The sequence below is a fragment of the Mus caroli genome, unplaced genomic scaffold, assembly GCF_978045245.1.
Source record: "Mus caroli unplaced genomic scaffold, Mus_caroli_1 scaffold_12, whole genome shotgun sequence".
Lineage (NCBI taxonomy): Eukaryota > Metazoa > Chordata > Mammalia > Rodentia > Muridae > Mus > Mus caroli.
The window spans coordinates 70907190-70922981 of NW_028227267.1; the positions used below are offsets into that span (position 1 = coordinate 70907190).

At 43.1% G+C, this 15792-nt stretch overlaps 1 protein-coding gene across 7 annotated transcripts in view; it reads right to left on the bottom strand.

The window, feature by feature from the left end:
• The window catches only part of Lrch1 (leucine rich repeats and calponin homology domain containing 1), a 185794-nt gene that overhangs the window by 11967 nt on the left and 158035 nt on the right, over positions 1 to 15792 (bottom strand). For all 7 annotated transcript variants that reach the window (XM_021181697.2, XM_085828771.1, XM_021181695.2 and 4 more), the window contains 3 exons: positions 13449 to 13558; positions 12688 to 12825; positions 8734 to 8811 (listed from right to left, as the gene is read on the bottom strand). In XM_021181697.2, the coding sequence (XP_021037356.1) occupies positions 8734 to 8811; positions 12688 to 12825; positions 13449 to 13558 (326 nt within the window). The remainder of the gene's footprint in view (positions 1 to 8733; positions 8812 to 12687; positions 12826 to 13448; positions 13559 to 15792) is intronic.

A 15792-nucleotide genomic window follows, 5' to 3' on the forward strand; every position in this document is an offset into this window, starting at 1 on the left:
AACAAATCATGTTAAATCTAGCCAATCTCACACATTTTCACAGTAGATCTCAGAGAACCAAGATACCACTGTTCAAGAGACCACCCAAGAATTAAAACAGCCACAAGTCACCTGGATCTTACTGGGGACCAGATGCTGGCCAAGGATTAATAGATGGGTAATAGCTCCTTCCCACAGAGAAGGTTTCTACTGCAGGAAGAACGTTCTAGAACAATGCTGTGCTTGACCAGTCAAGTCTAAGAAAAGCAGACATAAGAGACATAAACACAGACTGAAATGTGACTTTCTCGGGCTATTTCCATGGCAGAAGCAAGCCACTTTGCCAAGGGTGGTGACACTGACTTATGTAGGGGCCAGCCAGGGATATGTAACAAGACTGTCAACAAAACAAAACAAAACAAAAGCCAAGCAAGAACGCCAAGGAACACCAGCAGTCAGCTCTGTAGTATCTCTGCAGGGCTCAGACCGCCTTGCAGTTTGGGGGGTCTTTCTTCAGGTGAGGTGGGCACTCTCAGAAGTCTACTTCTGGGGAAGTGAAGGGCTCAGACCGTCCCTTCCATTGAAGAAACAATCCTACTATGTCATAGAAGCTAGGCTTAATTAAAGCAGATAAACCCAGAGTCTCAGATTACGGTCATATAAGTTAAATTATAATCTCTAAGGAAGAAAAAAAAAATCAGGACTAAGTCTGGTTTTGAGGCACATGACTGTGGAACGTGGTGGGCTGCTGCGGCCATCTAAGACCTGGTCTCTAACTCAGTCCCACAGCATGTATCCAACAGCCTGTAGCTCCAGCCCTCAAAGTGATGTTAACCATGAAGGAAATCCCTGAGAGAACTGGAGTTTTCCTGACCTGTTGTACTTTCCCCAAACTAGCATTAAATAGGAAATTCTGGGGTTATAATACTTTTTTATCTTTGAGAATTAAATCAGAAAACGCTAAAGCAGGAGATTTGCAGAGGCTACACACCCTCTTTTTTTTTTTTTTTTTTTAACAAAATACTCATAATGACTGAAAACATTTGCAAAACAGTTAATTCACTCAGAACTCCTTTGAGTCAAATGTTGATTTAATTTTCCACTATAGGAGGGAGGAAAAAAATCATAACCAGCAGAGCCTAAGAAATAAGCTTAGATTAAACACAAGTGTGTGACTGAAATTGCTAGCAAGGATTGACTCAGACTCTCCAAACAGGATGGGCTCCCTCACAGAAGAGAGACAGATCTGGCAGAAGGCCTAGTTGTCATAGACAATCTGGATGTCTGCCCGTCTTAAAAAAAAAAAAGTGATATCTTTTTTCCTTTGAGGCAGGGTCTTACTGTGGATCGTAGGCTAGCCTGGAACTCACTATATATACTAGACAGGTCTGGAAACCACAGAGCTCTCTGCCTGCCTCTGCCTCCTGAGCCAGCACCACCAGCTAAATTATTCCTGAGTGTTCTTTTACTATATGTTAGCTTATGTGATATGATGTGATGTGATGTGATGTGATATAATGTAATGTGATATGATGTGTGTGTGTGTGTAATATGGACTTTGGTCATATTTACTCTTCCAGCTAGTCCCCTTCTTCTACCCAAATTGCCTGCCCCATCTACTTCCACATTTACCATCATCATCATCATCATCATCCAGATTCTGTGTACAGGAAGCAGCATGTATCTGTCACTCTGAGTCTGGCTTATTTATGAAATGACAACCACCAGTTCCATCCATTTTCCTGTACAACAACATCAAATTGTTCTACTCTGTCACTGAAGGCAAAGAGCATGGTGCAGATGCTTCACATTTTCCTCCACGACTGTCTCTGATGGGTGCCTAGGCTGACCCCAAGCTTGCCTACTGGAGCCTACAGTGCCCCCACTGGTGTACGGGTATCTCTGTGGAATGCTGGTGCTCCCACTGGTGTATGGGGATCTCTGTGGAATGTTGGCCTGGATTCCTTCAAGTGCGTACCCAGGAACAGCATAGCTGGGTCACAAGGACATTTTCCAGGCTTCTGAGGAGCTGCCATCCTGACTCGCACCGCCATTTCCACCCTCACTGGAGTCTTTGCTCATTTGGCTCTTTTCTTAATGATGGCTATTCTGACAGTGATGTTTTTGTTTTAAAAGTCCCTTCCAGGTATCTGCTAGCCACCTGTACCTGTGAGAACGACCTCCTCCTCCACTCCCTTGCCTACTCCTTCATGGAACTTCTTACTCCTTTAGCGTTCTATTGTTGGTCGAGTTCTCTCCATAGTCTGGCTATTAACATCTGTCTGCTGAGCTGTTGGCAAAGACTTTCTGCACTGCCGTGGCTGTGAAGGACTCTCTCTAATATGACAAAATATCGTACTGGTCAGTTGTCGCTGTCAATCTGTTTCTCTGTCTCTGTCCCTTTCTGTGCCTGCAGATCAGGATTGCAGCTCTCAACTACTTCTCTAGCGCCCTGCTTGTCTGAATGCTATCATGTTCTCCACCGTGATGCACTAAATCTCTGAAACTGTAAGTGAGCCCAAATAAATGCTTTCCCTTGTAAGAGTTGCCTTGGTCATGGTGCCTCTTCATAGCAATCCAACAGCGTTTATTGCAGCAGCAGAAAGGAAACTAGGACAGAAACTGGTATCAGAGAGAGAAGGATGGCTGTGAGTGACTGCCCTAACCATGAGGATTATATACACTGGGTTGTTTTGAGGGAGGAAGGTAGAGGGTTTTGAAGCTTTGGCTAGAAAAGCCACTGAGTGCTCAGAGCTCAATAACCTACTGTGGGGACGTGGAAGATGAAGCTAAGAACTTTGTTGATGATGGAAGCCTGAAGGATGATGCAGAAGGAAGTCTGGGATTCCCTCAAAGACTAGCAGGGCTGGTCCTGTGGTATTTCAAATTAAGAATCTGTGGTGTCTCATCAGCTGCGATCAACAAGATCCTAGTCTTACTGAAGTAAAAGATGTGCTTTACTAGGACAACGGATGCTAGTCAGCTGGGATTGAGGACTCATCTGTGATTGACTTCACTGCAGTCGGGAGGTCTTCTGGGAAGTGCTGGCTCAGGGTCAGCACACGGAAACTGTGGTGCAATCCAGGGGCCAAGGCTGCACACCAGTTTGGCAGCAGAACTTGGTAAATGATGTGAAAGGATCTCCTGTATGGTCCTGGTTTTGAAGGCATGAAGGTGTCATGGAGAGCGGCTGAGGGTTGACACTGTGCAGCAGGGGCAGGGTCTCCCTGAAGAGACCAGAAGAGTCCCTGGGTGATCATGTAGCCTCAGTGGCAGTGACAACTCTAAGATTGAAGGAATCACGGAAAGAAGTTGAGGCCTGGCATCATGAGAGGCTACTAGCGAAGGTGCAACCTCAGCTGTAGTGGAAACCCTGGGATATCAGAGGTGCGGGGACCACAAGATGACTGACAAGGACAGTGGCAAGTGTGGAATGAAGCCACCCTGAGCCCAGGACAGACTGTATGCACCATAAAGGGCAGAGCCAGAGAAGTGTGGCTGCTGAGCCTTGGAGACCAGAAGATCATAGGTGAGTCCCATATTGGACACTACTTCAGTAGTGATAGATTTTGGGGTTTGTTCATTGACCTTATTGTAACTGTGCCCCAGTTTTCCCTTTAAAAAAATGCATATAACTTACTTCAGATTTTACAAGACCCCACCGGTAAAGGACTTTGTATTTTTTTTTCACTTTTAAAGTAAATTTTGTTTTGTTTTATTTTGCTGTTACTTTAGTTTGGGGTTTTTGTTTTGTTTTGAGACGGGATCAATGTATATAGCCCTGGCAGGCCTGGAACTTGTTATACAGACCAAACTCAAACATATGCAGGCTTCTGGCTGCCAAGTGCTGGGATTAAATGCATGTACCACCATGCCGGTCACTAAGTGTTGAAATTTTTAAAGATTGTGGGAGTTTTAAAGTTGTTCTATGTTTTATCCTGTGATATTAGCATGAGATTTGAGGGACGAGGGAAGGTCACATGCTTCTGTGTCCAGGTGACATGGGTGGACTTAGGGTGGCTTCTAAGTCTACTTGGGCAGAAGGAACTTCAATGGAGGAATTGCCGCCATCTGACTTGCCTGTGGGTGTGTCTGTGCGGATGTCTGTAGGCATGTCTGTGGGGCATTTTCTTGACCGTTGATTGATATATTGGGGACCAGTCCACTGTGAATGTTATTATCCTTGGAGACATGGGCCTGTGACATAGTAGAGAAGAGGCTGAGCAAGCCAGTAAGCAGTGTTCCTTCACAGCAGTGGTTCTCAACCTGTGGGTCATAACCCCTTTGGGGTCAAACAACCTTTTCATAGGAGTCACCTAAGACCCCTGGAAAACACAGGTATTTACACTATGATTCAGAGCAGTAGCAACATTACAGTTATGAAGCATCGATGAAAATAATACTGGGAGCGGTAGGATGGAACAAACCCCTTCCTCCCCAGGATGCTTTTGGTCACAGTGTTTATCACAGCACCGAAAACTCTGCTGGGACACGACTCCTGCCGCAGAGTCTACATTCTAAGAGTTAATCATATCCAGATAGACGTTCTACTTAGAAAATGGTAATGTGCTTACTAAAATGTAATCTAACTTCAAAAACCAACATGCTTATATTACTATTGAAAATATCACAGAACGGTATAATATCACAGAATGAATAATCATTCTAAAACTGTAAGGTCCAACCTCACTGACCAGGTACATACAGTCTGTTGGGATGAAGAGACAGATAGGAGGATTTCTAGATCTCTCCAAATATACAATAACCAGTGATCTTATGGATTTAGAGGGCAGCTCTAATATTGTCTGGCTAATTTATCTACATATGCAATTTGACTGTTATTAGAAATTGGGTCTCTATTGTAAAACTTTCCTCTATGCTTAAGTCTCTGCCAACAACAACAACAAAAAATGGTGGCCAGCTATCTTCTAAAAACAAAAACAAAACACTAAATGTATATACCTGAAATAAAATACAATGTCCTTATATTTAAAATGAAATAAAAACAAAAAGCTGCTTTTAAGATGATTTATTTTCAGCTATGCATGGAGACAGGTTGGAAGGCTACCTACTGACCAGAGGCAAGAACAAAGCACACACCAGAGAAAGAATGCTCAGATGAGCAAGGGTATGGGCCTTAGCAAAGAATGATGGGAATGGAGAGCTGGCCTTTACTGCCAGCTCTAGGGGTTCCGATACCCTCTTCTCTCCTTAAAGGGCAACTATACTCACATACATGGAACCTTCGAGCAGACCCACATACACACTCACAATTAAAGAGAAAAACAAATCTTTAAAAAGAGAGGAGCTGACTTAAATGGTAGATAGGGTCTTCCAAAAGCATGGACTTAGAAATCAGCAAAATAATCCACCTGCCAGCTCGCATTTCCTCCTCCAACTACAGAGATATCCAATGAGGTTCCAGAAGGAAAATAAATATCATGTCTAGAATCTCCTTTCCATGCTCCAGAGAACTAGTGATGTGAATTTAAAGTGATAACTAAAGTCACTGATCTGGGGGCAAATGAGACCAACTCGAAGAAAATAAGACACTCATTTCTCCTAAAAGCAGAAACAAAACTATAGTTTCAATTTCCCACCCGATAACAAAACGCTGATCGGTTATTACATCTGTGGAACCTCCTGACCCTTCACACCATGTGTGGTACAGGACTGCTTTTCTAAATATTAAAAAAAAAAAAAAAAAAAAAAAAAACTCACTACAAAACTTAAGTCCAACTACTAAAAGGTGCTGAAAAGGAGAAAACCTCTGAATGTAATTCACAATGTCTTCTTAACTCCACTTGGTGCAGAAACTGAGGTCCATCCAATGGCCTGTCTGTGTGGATTGGGAATGAAAACTTGTGGCCTCGCATCCTTCTGACATGACTGGGTTGCCAACGAGGCAAGAAGAGCCAGTGCCTGACAATGCGTCCACACCCACTGCTAGCTGGTCAGAATCCCAACTTTCTAAAGTAAAGTACCTTTCTGACCCAAGATACAACTCTCCCAGCATTCTAAACAGGTACCCCGTTAAAAGAAAGACCATTCCTACCAAGTCCTGAGGCCATGGCTAGCTTATTTTAAACTGGGTGAAAACATTCTCAGTGAGCCACAGCAATATCTATTGTATGACATAGTTGGTTGATTCTTCATCGATCAAAGACTCCTGTCAACCTGAGAGACTAGCAGTAATATTCCTAAAGTAGCCAAAATGTGGGATGATAGCTAGCAGGGAGCCTGGTACATGCAAACCAGAGAGTAGGAGGACCAAGCTGACCCAGAAACAACAAAGGAAGCTCAGAGGTATACATGGCTTTGTGGGCCTAAGACGTCACCAGACTCAGATGCTTGGGTGATACAAAGACTCTACTGAGACTGATCTAGGAGCCCATAAGGCATTGTCCTCAAGACTAAAGTGATGCTTGCACAGATACCAAAGATAGCTGCAAATACGACCTGTAGCCTTAGCCCCACACAGGGTACCGCTTTGTTACCTGATAATGTCTACAGTTTGGAATCTAGTCTACCAAAGAAGCCATGTGTGCATGAGGGCCAGCCCAGAGCTACTCTTCCCAGGCTACTGTCAGGGATGGGCTTAACGTGCCACACCCTTTACTATTCACCTAGTGAGTTGAAAGGCTGCCTTCCCATACCCCACACAGACATATTTCCTGAATAATCAACAGCCCACAACTTGGTTCTGAGGATCAACTGTTCAACCATCCATAAAGATTTCACTGCCCAACTTCGGGGCAAATATCAAAGACTGTACTGGTGGAGACTTCTGAAACTATTACAGTAAGAACAACTTGAAAAACTGTTCCCAGCCTGTCAATGGACTTTGCATGCAATGGTTTAACTGAATCTGCTCAGCTCCTGCACATGTCCCTGAGTACCTGATAAACTTAAGACGGTTTACGCTGACTTTAGGCTATAGTTCCAAACCGTGACTCTCCCAAGGAACTGAACTAATGCAATCTTAGAGAACAGATGGGCTTCATGTCATCCCCTGGAGGGAAACACTGCCTCAGATATTTGTGAGATGAAAATGTTCTGTTGTGAATCAAGCAGGAAGACTTGTGGACTACCTTCCAATCGGGGAGTTCTGGTTTTCCACTCATGCATGATGCCTTCCTTGCTGAAAACCACTTACTGCATTAAAAATAACTAAGTATATAGCCAACTGGGACGCAGGGTTCTGTGTTACTCACTTGCTTTTACCCTTCTTGAGAATTATAAGTTACCTACACTGTTCGAAGTACAACAGAAGGGGCATAACTCAGAAATTCTGATTTTTTGCTCTTTTTATGGTAACCTAATTTCCCTTACTTCCTTCTTTTTCTCACAGGAAGTGAGTAAGGGCATTCACATTCCATTTTTCCCAGGGTAAGCCAGTCATGACAGTGACAAGGACACTCCTTCATAATTCATGAGGGCTTTCCAGTGCAGACACAAGTAATTTACCACATGAAATTGGCTTGAAGGGTTTCTGATTCACAGTGGGAGCCCCCACTAGCCCACGGTAGAATCAAATTATCAGAAAAGCTGTATTTTCAGAAATATCTGAAACCAAGATGTTTGTGCAATATTCAAACACACACACAAACAAGACAGACTCACAGATGAACAGAGTTGAAAGCAGAAGTGGTCGCCAAGACATTGTGGCCAGTATATAAAGATTAGGTTTTGTTTTTCAAAAACAGAATTGGTAAATTTCTCTTCATTGATACAGTTTGATGTAAGAATACTTTAAATATATTCTCCCTTTTCTCAGATAACACTGGAATCCTCCTAACCGTCCCCTAAGCTAAAATAAGAGGGAGGGGGGAAAAAAGGAAAATAGGGAGTGGGTAGGAAGAAAGGGCTGCTGGGTGGACTTTAATAGCCTGTGTAGTATACTTTGAAATGTGATTCTCTCAGAAGAGGGTTTTTTTTTTTTTTTTGGCTTTTTATTTGTTTGTTTAACTGTTTGCTTTTTAAGTTACTTTATCTTTATCATTAAGGAAACAAAGAAGCCATAAGAAACGTAACTTCTCATTTCTGTTCACCATTGTGACAAAGATCATGTTAATTGGTGCAGCTGCTGCCTAAATCCTGGAGTCGTTTTATCTTAAATTAAATAGGGAAGTCTCTGAATGCTCCAAGTACCCATCCAAGGAGGCCAGTGGGACTGAGCCTGGGACAGGGTAAAGGTAAACTGTATCATTAGGCAGGCTACAGAGGACTGCCAAATGGGCTGAGAGTAGACTACAGGATAAAACTGAAAATGTCAGTAGTTAGCACCCTACACAGGCCTATGCATCTTCATCACTGATGATAACAATCACTGGATTTTTAATGAACATTAGTTTGATTCATATCTTAAAATACTGGGAATGAAATCCAGCAATGAATGGACTTTGCAAAGCAGCCGAGGCTAAGGAAGACCTGCATCTCTTAGCTACTCTGTAATTCACCGATGTTAGAGCTTTTTCTTTCAAATTTGGAATTTCACATTTCCTAACACTAAATGATTTTCCACCTTTTTTCTTAGAATTGAAAAGATATGTAAGGCCACTTCAGTTAAACTGCAATAGAGCAACTTCAGTTTAAAAAATATATATAGGTTATTTATTTGAAGGTGTCTCTTGAAACTGAAAAAGAAAGATGCAAAACAAACAAACAAACAAAAAGATGTCTATTCAATGGTTCAAACAGCTAGGCTGACGTTTTTTATCAAAACGTGGCCATTTGAACTAAGTCTGGTGTTACCTCGGGAACGCCAAGTTTCCTGCACGCTTCCAAGAAGTTTTCCACGTTCCTCCTGCACTTGGCCATGCTGAGTTTAGGCTAAAAAGGGAAACATACAGAAGCAACATATTATTAAGATAAAAGGCTATCTAGAAACAGCCAGCTAGAGACAAAAAAACCTTTATATTCTTAATATTCTTGAGGTATGTGCATGCACAGGCATTTCCATATGCATGCTAGCTAGATAACTTTAAATACACACAAGCATGTGATGTTGATATGCTAACATATATGTATGCTAGGATTTCTTCTTATATGTCTAGTATCTGTGTGAGTGCACACAAAAACAAACTCAGAGTTCTGTGTGACGATACAGTTTGATAAGCCATTTCAGTTCACCTAAAAATATACCACAGACAACACCTTTCTCCAACAACAAATGTTAAAATCCAGGGGGCTAATCGTCTACACACACACACACACACACACACACACACACACACACACACAAAGTTTAATTAGAAAGACACAAACAAAAAGGCAAAAAGCACTAAAAGTTGTAGATTTGACCCAAAGCTTCCAACTGCTGCACAGACCCTCACTTCAAGTGACCTGGGAAGGGTAGATGGGTAACAGGTCCATTTGATTCATGCAGGAAAATTCTTCTATAGTAAATTTTAAACACTTTTGCCAATTTTTTAATATGCCACCATTACTTTCCTTAAAGAGGAAAGCAAGAAGTATGACTGACCCAAATTTTCCAAGGGAAAAACTGTGTTTAATAATGGGGATGATGATGATGATAAATAATAGGAATAATAAAGACTTATTATGTTAATAGCAGGAAGTGACCAAGTAAGAGCGAATCAATTGGTCGAAAAATGGAAACTCATATTAATTAGATCAATTGGGATGCCAGTGTTTTGCTTATAGTCTGAAATACAATCTGAAAAACTGAAGAAAAAAAATTTCCCCATCCCCCAAGGATAATTTTCAGTCCATTGAGAATAGCAATGACCCTATCTATCCACATTACCAAAAGCAAAAACAAACCCCCTCACTATGGGGCTCGTGAAATGAAAGACCAGCGCACAGTCAGGACAGGTACCCTCAGCACTACTGATGGAACTCAGAACCGTACTGGCTGGCTGTTCTTCCCCATGCTGCATCTGGTGCTGAACTCACAACAGTGAAACCAAAATATATGACCTTGGGCCCCACAACTCTAGTGTAGCTGGAAACAAGGAACTGAAAGAGGGTCCAGTGGGACACACAGTAGTTCTTACTGGTGACAGGTTTGTAATGAGGGAAAATAGAGAGAAACCAAATTCTCATGGGTCAGAGCAGGGACTGTGGAGGGCAGGGTGACAGGATGGCTTAGCAGGTAAAGGCACCTACTGCCAAGCCTGACGACCTGAGCTCAAGTCCAGGACCCACACAAATGGGAGAAGAGAACCAACTAACTTCTTAATGATATCCTCTGACCTCTGCACACCCACAGAACAAGTGTGTGCCTACACACACATACACACACACACACACACACACACAGAGAGAGAGAGAGAGACAGAGACAGAGACAGAGAGAGACAAGAGAACAAAACCTCTTCAAGAACCTCACAGGATAATTTCTGGTCATTTAGAAGCTTTAACATAATAGTAAAAACTATGTCCAGGAAGGATCTGATGACAGACAATTTAGGCTCTCACGGATTTTAAACATCACTACATGGTGGATAGGAGAACACAATTAAAAGCACAAATGTATGGAACACATGCGTGGTAATGGCGGAAAGATGCTGTCTGCAGACAACAGGAAAAGAAGACCTTTTTCTGCTATTTTATCCTGACAAGCACTGTTTCCTGGAATTTTATGATTCAAAAATTATTGAAAATGAAGTTATTTTTTTAAAGGATGGTGTTTTCCTGGAACATAAATAAAACCGTAAGTGTTTGTAATTCTTACTGTCTCCTGACACTTTCCAAGGTGACAGTGCACATTCATTCCATTTGAAGGCCAGGGAACACAGTACCTCTCATGTACACTGGGCAAAAGAATTGGCAGTTTGCTGTACAGCTCACACAAGGTTGGTGGCTAAGAGAGGATACAAGTTCAATTCCTAGCACCCCATAAGACCTACAAGTCCACTCTGGGGGACCCAATGTCCTCTTCTGCATCCTCATATACCTGTGCTTATGTGCACACACCCAAATAGAATTTAAAAAATACATACAAATCTAATCAGACAGTGTTTGCACACACTCTTAATCCCAGCAGTCTGGAGGCAGAGGCAGGCAGATCTCTCTGAGTTCAAGGTCAGTCTGGCCTACATGGCAAATTTCAAGACATCCAAGACTACATAGAGAAACCCTGCCGGAAGGAAGGAAGGAAGGAAGGAAGGAAGGAAGGAAGGAAGGAAGGAAGGAAGGAAGGGAGGGAGGGAGGGAGGGAGGGAGGGAGGGAGGGAGGGAGGGAGGAGGGGGAGGGAGGAAGGAGGCAGGAGGGGGAGGGAGGAAGGAGGCAGGAGGGGGAGGGAGGAAGAAGAGGGAAGGAGGGAGGGAAATAAATGAGTAAGAAAATAAATAAATAAAATCTTTAGGTCGTGACACTGTGTTGAATGATAGAATTCACTGTCCCACATTAAAGTTGCTAGAGAAATATTTCAAAGAGAAGCCACATTGCCTACCATCATATTTCTGAGGCAAAAAAAAAAAAAAAGGTGGTCAAACTTTTGAAAGAAAAAAGCAGTATTAATATCATAGAAGGGAAACCGAGTCCATTAGCTAATCCTTCTGCTGTCAGGAGGAAACAAAGCAGGATAAAAAAATGCCCTAGTGAGAGCCCCCGATCAGGGAGGGCAGGGACTTCACACAAGTGGCACTAGACACACTGATTACATGGTCCAAACGGTCCCTTGAGATGAGTGGCTCTGCTATATATAAACACAGACAGTAGCAGTGGCTCACGCTTAGGTGTCCCATCTCTCCAGTACCTCATTTCATCTTTTCAAGAGCAGGTCTATTTCAGAGAAGGGCGTAGCAAGCTAAACACAGGTAGCAACTTGCCCAAAGCTTTTAGGCACAGATCTGGAATCTCAATCTAACCTCGAATCTTAGCCCCTAAGCTCTTTAGCTTTCCCTAATGCACCCAATCTGTTACATAAACTCTTTCTGCTCTTGTTTATGTAACCCTACGTGGGCTTCAAAGACAAGGCTGTCTCTGATTCCTCTAGTCTTGCACACAGGATCACAAATTGACCCCATAGCGTTCTTTCACCTGCCACGGGCTCTGTGGTATCTAGGACACGGGTCAGGACTAAGATACATAGCTCGGGGGCGGTGGGGGGAGAGCAAAGGCCCTGGGTTTGATCCCTAGGAGAGGATGGGGAGGAAGGAGAAGAACCAGATGAGTGATGCCCCAATGGATAGGTTATTAAGGATGCTTTATACATTTGTCTATCTTCATAAGCTACTATAAAACCCTCAACGAACAAGAAAGAGAAGAGACCCCAACCAGCAACAGAGAAGATGAGGCAGGAGATTTACATGCCCAGGGCTAACTTGGGCTATCCTGTGAACACAGAGTGAGACCCTAGTGAGAAGAAAAGCATGAGAGTCCACCTAGAAACAGCCCTCAACCAGACAGCCTTCTGAAGAGACCTCACGGCTTAAATATCCCTTTGTGAGGGCCAAATCTCTGTGCTCTAGCCTTTAACCCAGAATATTCATCAGTAACGTCTTTAAAATCCACACCTGAGACAGTTACTTTTCTGCCTTTCTCATACTTGTTTGAAAATAGTCTTCCTGTAGTGAAAATTCTGCTTCCCTGCTTTGCTCTGTTCTTCTACTTGTGTGGGTGGGGTCCAACAGAAAGGGTCCAGGCAGTCAGGTTCCTGGAGACCCCACTGGCATCTTTAACCAACAACTCTGTACAAACAGAGCCCATTCTATGCCATTTTCCTTTATCTGTACTTACAACAGCCGGTGAGGGGACATGGATGCTGGCGACAGATCTCGGACGGACGTGGTTGGCCAGGTGGCAGAGGACGACACCATCCATGAGTGCCGCCCCCAGGTCTTCATGAAGGGTCACCTTCAGCCTCATCTCGATGCTCTGGGGATGGGAAGCAGAAAGAACCAGCTGCTACGGTGGTAAATACACCTGCAAGTATGTAGTGCTCTTCTCAGTGAGGGGACAAACATAAGAATGTCTGGAGCTGGGGCAATGGTTCTGTCAGGAAAGTGTTTGCAAGGATGTGAATTTGATAGCAGAACCCAAAGAGTCTGACATGGCAGTGTATGCCTGTAATCCCAGCCGCTGGGCATGTGGATTCTAGAGGATCCTGAGACTTGCTAGCCAGCCAGATTAGTCTAGTCAGTAAGGTCCAGGCGAGTGAGAGAGACCCTGAACCAAAACCAAAAATGTACATAACACCTCGGGTTATCTCTTTTCCTCCACATACATGTGCATATTCACACACACATACATGGTCACTCTCACACATAGACATGCATACCCCAGACATAGAGTGAATGTCTGGAAAACACTCACATTCATTAAATATCTCAAGTATTAAAAAAAAAACCCTCTGTATAAAGACAGATACGGTTGTGTTGAAATGTTTGAATTAGAAGCTGCAGAACTGAAACTGGGATGGTGCGCAAGGGAGGCTTCCAGGCCAGCTTTTCCAACACACAGTGCTGCTTGATTCTGCACATCACGCTCACGCCCAGTACCTCTCGGAGTTGCTCCACCAGCTCCTTCTCCTCTCTCATCTGCTCCATCTTCCTCCGGATTGTAAACTGTGGGTCTATGGATTCCAAGTTTCTCTGCGGTCTTAGAAACACTTCAATAGAAATGGAAAAAGAAATCAATCTGTATTACCACACAGGGCTATTCCTAATTTCAGATAAATTATTTTCTTAGTCCAGATTGTTTATCATTCACTGTCACAGAGAAATTCCAGAGTCATAGCAAGAGTTGGCTGTGAATGAGCTAAGGGACATAGTCTCCTGAGTTACCCTTCTGGTTTGTATGCACTGCAGAACTGGGTTGGAGCTGACAATAAGCTGAATTGAGAGATGGGTCTCATCGGAGTGGAGATGAGGCTATGCTGTCACTACTCAGACAAAAGCCATCATCTGTCATCATGTCCAGTGTTACCTTCTGTTCTAATCGATATTCTAATCATATGTTTTCTCTTTCTTTAAATTAAGTAGTTTTGATCAAATACGAAGATGTTAGAATTGATGCTATTGTGGAACCACATATTCTGCCTTCTGTCCCATCACTGGCCAGGTGTTCAAACATTCAGCTCGAGTGCAGGTGACAGTCTAAAAGGCTGGCCAGACTGGAGGGGACTTTATCACCACTGGCTTGAGGGCCTTAGGCTTCCTACAGAGCAGTGACTGAAAACATTGCTTTGTCTGAAGGAATTAAGAAAATACATACTCTCGGGGCTAGAAAGATAGGTCCTCAGTTATAAACAATGTCTGCTCTTCCAGAGGACCCAGGTTCAATTCCCAGCACCTACATGGTGGATCACAATTATCTTTAACTCCAGTTCCAGAGGATCTGACACTCTCTTTTAGCTTCTGAGGGTACCAGGGATACACATGGTAAACACACACACACACACAGACAAAACATCCATATGCATAAAATAAAAATAAATACATCTCTTTTTAAGTTAAACCCAGCACTGTACAGAGCAGGACAGAACAAATGAACAATGGGAAAAAAAAAAACTCGCAAAAATCATATGCTCTAAACTTCAAGGTGATAACATCAATTGGGATGATTAAAATATATTCTACATGTGGCTTTGCACCATCTTTGCACCTGTAGGGCCATGCCAGGAACAGAATGTCTAAAAATCAAGTGTATGAGGAGGGCTGTGTGTGCACGGACATTTTTGCTGGTTGTAAGGGAGGTCTCAGTAGCTAATGAGAGCACAGCTCTTCATAAAGTTGAAGGTGTGTGTGCCGGAGATGAAACTAAATTCTCCTTAGGTAAGAGATGTACTTAGATATATAGAGTAAAACACAATCCAAGGACTCCTAGAGGCAAACCAAACAAAACCAGAATGATCTAGGGAAAGATAACTCTGGCCCAGGGAAACCTTGGTGTAGTTTGCACCAAATTCTCAAACAATCTCTTTGCAAAGGGCAGCAGACACAAAATCTGTGGGATGCCACACCCCACAGATGTAAGCTAATGAAAATTAAATAAAAGTGGATTTACAGTCTTATAAAGATGTTCTACATGTAAAGAATGATTTTAGTAGCTGGGTAGGGAGGCACACACCTTTTATCCCAGCACTTGGAAAACAGATGCAGACAGATCTCTGTGAGTTAATGACTACCCTGGTGAATCATACGCCAGCCAGAGCTAGACAGAGAGGCCCTGTATCAAAAAGGGGAGGGTGTGTGTGTTCATTTTAGCAGAAGTCTTAAGTTTTTCTTTTTAGAGATTTTTTTTTTTTTTTTTGCTTGAAGACACAAGGCTGTTGAGGAGTGGGATGGTCTGGTTTTCTATGTATAGATGTTTAGATGGGGCTAGGAGGTGGTGGTAGGACAAAGCCATTCCAAACAGTCTGTGCAAAGAACTCCTATATCAGAAACCACCACCCCAAGTAAGAGGAATGGACGCCCAACTGCAGCAGTTGCAGCCATGGTCATAGAAATGATGCTGAATACAAAGGACCTACAACATTCATTTGGCCATTTCTTACAAGGGTTCAGTTTGTCACCCTTTGAAGAGTAAATATGGCTCACAAGTATAACACATGGAGGAAAAGGCCCGTGCATGCTTCGTGTAATTAACTACCCAGCACTGTGAGGCTGTATCCATCTCTGTCTTCCAGTTTTCTTTCTACATGGGTTCAAAGATGCTGGAACCAAGATGCCTGGGAAGATGAGGTGGACGCCATCGTTGACTGACACAGTTCACAGAGAATGAGGCTGAGTGCATGAGCACAAGGCTTTCCAGAGCCACAGAAAGGAGGCTGTGTCCCCGTCTCAGGATGGAAGTGAACCAAAAGGTCACTGGTAAAAAAAAGCCAAAGGCTTGTCCACTCAG